At 35.0% G+C, this 7,044-nt stretch overlaps 1 protein-coding gene across 1 annotated transcript; it reads left to right on the top strand.

Moving 5' to 3' along the window:
• Positions 1-1,966: 1,966 nt before the first annotated feature.
• Positions 1,967-6,608, top strand: LOC100169206 (raf homolog serine/threonine-protein kinase Raf). Its single transcript, XM_001952258.4, has 3 exons — positions 1,967-3,091; positions 3,170-3,900; positions 5,538-6,608. The coding sequence occupies exons 1-3, from the start codon at positions 2,519-2,521 to the stop codon at positions 6,169-6,171; spliced, it is 1,938 nt and encodes a 645-aa protein (XP_001952293.1). The 5' UTR covers positions 1,967-2,518; the 3' UTR covers positions 6,172-6,608.
• Positions 6,609-7,044: the final 436 nt, after the last annotated feature.

The following is a 7,044-nucleotide window of genomic DNA, read 5'->3' as shown; positions in this document are numbered from 1 at the left end:
TATGCGTAACAATACATGGTTAACGCGGTTCCCCATTGGGCTGTGGTCAACTTGAGATGGTGTTGCACAGGAAGTTGAGGGATATTTTCGTTTCTTTTTCAGAGTGAGTGGCCACGCAGGCATTACTGTAAATAATTTATGATCTTTGAAGTAAACCTTTCTTTGGAAAAATTAAACTTAAAAAACATTGAAAAAAAATAAAATTAGGGTGGTTCCTAGTATCTTTATTTTTTTAATAACTCTCTTACTCTCCGTTCATTCATAATAAATTCTAATAATACGCAGTGGATTTACGGGGAGAGCGCTGGACCCCGTCTAGACACCGATATGTTTAGAAAGTTCAAAATACATAATATATTATTTTTCGGGACACCACCAGAAAAATATTGAAAATCCGCCACTGCTAATATGTATGAGCCATGAGGGCAACTGAATACTGATACAATTTATATGAATTATTTGTAAAACTATTGAAGGCAGATAATTACCGTCTACCGCAGACTACGTCACGTAGTCATGGCGCGGAGTGGTGGTGCTTCGGGTGGTGCCGACCACACCCGACTTCAGAAAAACCTATACCATAAAGATTTGAGACGAACGGTACGGTTCGCATCTATTATTTGACATTATTATAATTATATTATTATTTTTTTATTTGTAGCTAGGTGCAGCATGGTGTTATCCTGGGCTGTAATAATATTTCTGGAATTCAATTTAAACTTTAAAAGTAGATACTGAAAATATTTTACACAACAGATGATATATAGACTTTTATTTAAACTTTATAAATATTACATATTTACATTGGTGAGGGGGGAGGGCTTTCAAAAAATACGGCCTTGTGTGTATGGAGATTTTTTCGGTTCATTAAGCTAGCGCTGGTCATTATACCTAGGTCAGTGTTTCTCAATCTTTTTACTGTGGTGACCCCTCTACATAATATATTTTTTTTTAATATACTCGCATAGAATATAGATTTTTATTAATAATCAATAGTAACAGTACTGTACATTGTACACGACATAAAATACATATATTATAATTATTTTTAATTAAAAAAACGTATTAAACGTTATATTTCAAATTATACGCGACCATAAATAATAAGTTAGCGATTCCCAAGGGCCAAGGAGGTCGCGACCACTAGGTTGAGAAACACTGACCTAGGTAATAGATTAAACATACATAGATAGCCAAAGGCTGCGTAGAATTTGGAAATCATGTTCTTGGTGACAAATACATGGCTCAGGTTGAATCGGGTACGGATTTTCGGGTACAATGCGTAGAAAACGTCTAGCAGGGCCATCTATTGCCACCAAAATCTACATAGCCGTTGGCCATCTATGTATGCTTAATCTATGCCTAGCCTAGCCTACATGGCTACATAGTCTGGTTAGGTTTGACCGCAACATGCTGTTATTTATGATAGCATTATAGCAACAGCGGTTATTTAAGGATAGTGTGGTCGGTCGTATTCAAAACAATGTATTTCGATCGAACCGGACAACCGGATGATTTTTATTTTTTACCTCTACGGTTGTAATTCTGTGAGAAACCGGACAGCACTGTTCCACAGATAAGGGTTGATAAACGAATCAAAAAATGAAAGAAGTATGAACACTCACAAGGATTACGTGCACAATTTTAAATTCAGTGCCCATTGGTTCAGTAGTTTCCAAGTCTACAAGCCCCATATAAACGAACCTACATTAATTTTCATATTTATAGATGCCACTTTGACCACAGATTAAACCATTGTTCTATGATTAAGCAGATTCCGTAACAGACCGGTGTTGTACAATTCTATGCCCCGCGATCAGCTTAGATTACGCCCTATGCGTATTGATAATTATTGTTCGCCAGCTTAGCCAACGCGACCGATTCCGTACAAGTTGGTCGACCTCTTGCACGGTATTCAGAACGGCCGCAGTGGTTCTACTGTCCGGGTAGTTTTAACTTTTAACCTAAAAAATATTTGTCAATGTATGTAAATTTTGTTTGACAATTCGATATTAATTATTATTCAATAATATTACAATTATTACATCCTATATTAGTATAATATTTAATACAAGTTGTATTATATTTAAATTACAAATAATTGCGGTCGGCTTTGGATAAACGTATCGGAGGGCACTCCGTAATCTACCACCGCAGCTCGAATATGGTGCGTCTGTTATCGGCACCATTCAATCGTGTAACGATTTCGTACGGTTTCTCGTAAACATGTCGTAGTGGACGACGCGCTCGGGGCGAATCTAACCTATACAGCTCCATCGTAGTATCCGCCCGCCGCCTCTCGACGACATCTGAGCACCCTCAGGCGAAAAACGGACAACGACACCCGCAAGATGATGGTGTCTATCGTCCGTCTGTGGGACTCTTGATCCTGGCGATGGAGCTGTAGCGCACCCACAGGCCCTCTCTCTCCTCAACCCCCAATCCCGAGACCCCAGCAAAATCCCCCGGCGGCCTGGACACCAAATCCGCTGCCGGCGGCGGCGGTGGCGGCGTCGTCATGTCGTTCGACTTCGAGGAGATCACCTCGCTGCGCAACGAGCTGCAGAACGTCAGAGAAGTGATGCGCTTAACCAAGTGCAACATCCACGCGCTGAACGGCACGTTCGCTACGTTCGATCATCCGCCGCCCATCTATTTGACCGAGTACCGCGAGCTCACCGTCAAGCTGCACGAGCTAGAGGCCAAAGAGCAGGAGCTACTCGACCAGGTCGACCATCCCAGGGAACACCGAAAAACCCGGGGTGACAAGCCGTCCACGCCGTTCGTTCGCACTATCCGTGCTTATTTACCTAACAAACAGCGTACCACTATCGAGGTGAAGCACGGTGAAACGCTACACATGGCCCTGGAGAAGCGTTTGCAACACAGGAAGATCCCATTAAACGCCTGTGTTGTCTACCGGAACGGCACTGACCATCAGATACCGTGGGATACTCAAACGTCCACTATTGAATACGAAGAGATACAAGTGAAAATGTGTTGGCTACCCATCCAAGCATCATTTACTCATGATTTTTCAAAGCGTACATCGTTTACAACTTGTGATCATTGTCGTCAACTACTTTTCCAGGTAAATATTACATTCTTGTTAAATTATTATTAGTCTTTTTATATTTGATTTTCATTGGTGTACATTTATATCAATCAGGGTTATCACTGTCGTTCGTGCGGATTCAAATTTCATGAACGGTGCTCCATGGGAGTGCCCGTACTGTGTATTCCAACTAGAGATTTGAATAGTGGCAATGGGGGAAATCACACAATTTACCAAAACTCAGCCGGTATACTACAACTAACATCTGACTATCAATCTTCGAGACGTCGAGTGCTTGGTCATGGGGAAAGATCAAGTTCAGAACCTAATGTATGCCGTAATATGGTTAACATGAATTGGGACGATTTGGCTGAATTGAAGCGGAGATCACAAGCACCATCTGGTGTACCTCATGGTTTCTTGCCTCATAGCCAAAGTGCCCAAGCATCTCCTACAAATGTATTGAGGCCTAGACCTCGAGCCAAAAGTGCTGATGAAAGTGCAACAAAGAAGTTGCTCCGTGACACAGGTCCTCAAGAATCGTTAGAAGATTGGGAAATACCAGAAACGGATATCCAAATGGGTGATTGTATTGGATCAGGGTCATTTGGTACTGTTTATAAGGCTAATTGGCATGGCCCGGTTGCAATTAAAGCACTCAAAGTCAAACAACCGACTTCTGCACAATTGCAAGCATTTAAAAATGAAGTATCCGTATTAAAGAAAACTAGGCATGTAAATGTTTTACTGTTTATGGGTGTTATACGAAAACCAAATTTAGCTATTGTCACACAGTGGTGTGAAGGATCAAGTCTATATCGCTGTTTACATGTTTTGGAAAAAAAGTAAGACATATTTATTCTTCATTATAGAAATACCTGGTTTTGGATTTCCTGATTACAATTTTGTATTATTATTTCAACAAATCTATTATATTTAATTTATACATTTTTTACGTACCTAACGAGAATAATAAAAAATCTTAAAATTATTATTTTCTTTAAATTAATTTTGGTATTAATTTTTTGCATTCTATTTTGATTTTAAATGTTTATTCTGCAATAGGTTTCTCCATTATTTCAATTTTATATCCCACTAACCTTTTTACACATTGATTTCAACTATTCCGTATTCATTATTATTAGTATGTTTATATATAAATATATTTTTATATTTTATTTTATTTCCATGCAAAATAATATTTTTGTTTTATTAGTAATCGTTGTTGTAGTTATAGATAATATCTGATATACTAATTTAATATTTAAACATTGAATTAAAATTATAACGCCTAAGAGATTTTATAAAATATATACGTTTATTATTTATAATAAGTACTTAATAAGGTCTTGTTATAATTACATTACCTATATTAAAATATGTATTTAGTAGTCCTTTTTTGATTTTTTAATATACTAACCCTATTCTATTGCCAAATTTTAAATTAATATAGTAATTATTATATTTAATAGTAGGCAGATAAAGTAACAAAACCAACAATTAATTACATTTACATAATATTCATGGAGATTGTACAAAATATATAACATTACATAATGCATATTACTATTATTTTTTAGATAATGTTATATCAATATATTGGATGCAGTTCTTCACTTCTTATACAGTATTTAAATTAATTGGAAAATCACTAGCTGTAAAAATAATATGGCTACTGACTCCAATTAATGTACACACTGTATATTATATCAAACCCATTGTTTTTTTACTTGAAAAATGCAAAACTAAAATGTATGATTCTTAAACATTGTATTTAGTGTATTGTATGTATATATATGTCTAGCATTATAGATAAGAAATTTGTATGAGTCTAAACATTGACCATTTTTATTTGAATACTTGTTTGATCTTAAAACTTTAATTGAAATAAAAATTACAAAAGAAATCTTCAAATTATGATAAACTTAATTGCACAGAAGTGACTAGATAGACAGTCCAACAAATCTGAAAAATTCTTATAATTCTAATATTATAATATAAACAATAAAGATGAAACAGCAATAAATGATGTATTACTATTCACATACTTGACGTTAATTATTAAATAAGAAAAATGTACGCTCATCCAAGCATTCTTCTTTAAAAGTATGTTAGGAACAATTGTGTAGTTATGTATGAGTAATCATTTACCTACGTCTAGGATTTGTGTCATATGGTTAGTTTTATTTTGCAGTTTGCAGAAGTTTTACAAATTTGGTGTTAGTAATTTCCACAAATTGCTTCATATTGATACAGGGCATTTTTTTTTTATTGATCATTTTAAAAATCAACGACAAAGGTTATTAGTTTATATTTTACTAGATAGTACAATAATTACAGTTTTACTATTGTGTTATGATGTTTTGCATATTTTAACTATAACACTTAATGGTAGCTGAGTAATTATTAATATTATTGTATATTTTATTATATTGCTTATAAATCTTAGCCCTAGTTATAACATATTTCTTAATGTTTTTAGATTTGAGGCAATGCAGTTGATATCGATTACTGGCCAAACAGCAATTGGTATGAATTATCTCCATTCTAAAAGCATTATACACAGGGATCTAAAAAGCAACAATATATTTTTCAATGATTCTGTTGTGAAAATTGGTGATTTTGGTTTGGCTACCATCAAATCAAAATGGTCCGGTGGTCAACAGTACCATCAGCCATCTGGATCGATACTATGGATGGCTCCCGAAGTAATTCGGATGCAAGTAGACAACCCATACAGTTTTCAGTCGGACGTTTACGCTTATGGCATTGTGCTGTATGAATTACTCTCTGGTCAACTGCCTTACACGGAAATTAATAATAAAGACCAGATAATTTTTATGGTAGGCAGGGGCTATTTACGACCTGATTTGAAAAAAGTCAGGTCAGACACACCAGCTGAGCTGCGCAAATTAATGGAGAACTGTATCAAATTTGATAGAGAAGATAGGCCCAAATTCAAAGATGTTGCTATATCCATACAAGGCATTATACACGCTATGCCAAAACTGCAACGGACGACATCTGAACCTACTTTATCCCGGTCTAATTGGAGCGATGACTATTTGTACCCGTCCGAAGCAAACAACTATAGAGGAGCTGCAGGCTTTATCTAAAGTTAATGGAATGTAAAAAAAAAAAACAATTTAATTTTTTTAATTTAATGATTTATTATTATAATGTTGAATTTTGTTGATTATTATGTGCAATCAAGGGACAATATATTCATATATATACATGTATGTGTGTGCACATGCATATATCTATAACATTTGTTGAATTCAACATATTATTTTAATCATGTTTTTGTTACTCAACACAAACCAAACATTTTTACCTATTATGTCTGATTTTTCTTCTATTTCTATTATTTTTAAATGTTACCTATATAATGTATATTATTATGTACCATACAGTATGTGCTTCACACTTTTGTTTATCATAAATTGAGTAAATATTTTTCATATGAATAGTGGTGATAAAACATTATATACACATTACACACACGTCTTATATTATTATGTTTGTAATATAAAAACAAATATGTTATTGATCAATTTCAAGTGTTGGGTACGTTATTATTAGAAAATCTCATTCCAAATCGCCTGTAGTTAATGTAAGCTGTGTTTATACACAGACTTCTATTATATTTATTTATTTATTCATTTATTTTCTGATTCCCACGGGTTAGGTATTTTTTCCCTCTGTTTTTTTTTCCTTCCACCCGATGTAGAAATGGCTTACGTGATTTCAATCTTTACACACCTCACCTTTGTAGAGGATATACTCTAGTATAATAGACGTTCGTTGGTATTAGCGTTCCTGTAATGGTTCGCATTGTTTTCCTTAATTGAACGTCCATTATACTACAGTGTCGTCTACTCTCCCATGCAGGTGCACAGTACTCGGCCAGGGCATACAAATCCATTGTGGAATGTGGATGTTCTTAGTGCTTATTTTAACATTTGCTCCCCAGCTCGTACCTGCTA

This window comes from Acyrthosiphon pisum, chromosome A1 (genome assembly GCF_005508785.2).
Source record: "Acyrthosiphon pisum isolate AL4f chromosome A1, pea_aphid_22Mar2018_4r6ur, whole genome shotgun sequence".
Taxonomy (NCBI): Eukaryota; Metazoa; Arthropoda; class Insecta; order Hemiptera; family Aphididae; genus Acyrthosiphon; species Acyrthosiphon pisum.
This window is presented reverse-complemented; position numbering and strand designations above follow the sequence as displayed.

Coding starts and splice junctions, on each gene's coding strand:
- LOC100169206 (XM_001952258.4), top strand. CDS start 2,519: ATGTCGTTCGACTTCGAGGAGATCACCTCGCTGCGCAACGAGCTGCAG. Junction 3,092..3,169: donor GTCGTCAACTACTTTTCCAG/GTAAATATTACA, acceptor TATATCAATCAG/GGTTATCACTGTCGTTCGTG. Junction 3,901..5,537: donor TTACATGTTTTGGAAAAAAA/GTAAGACATATT, acceptor TAATGTTTTTAG/ATTTGAGGCAATGCAGTTGA.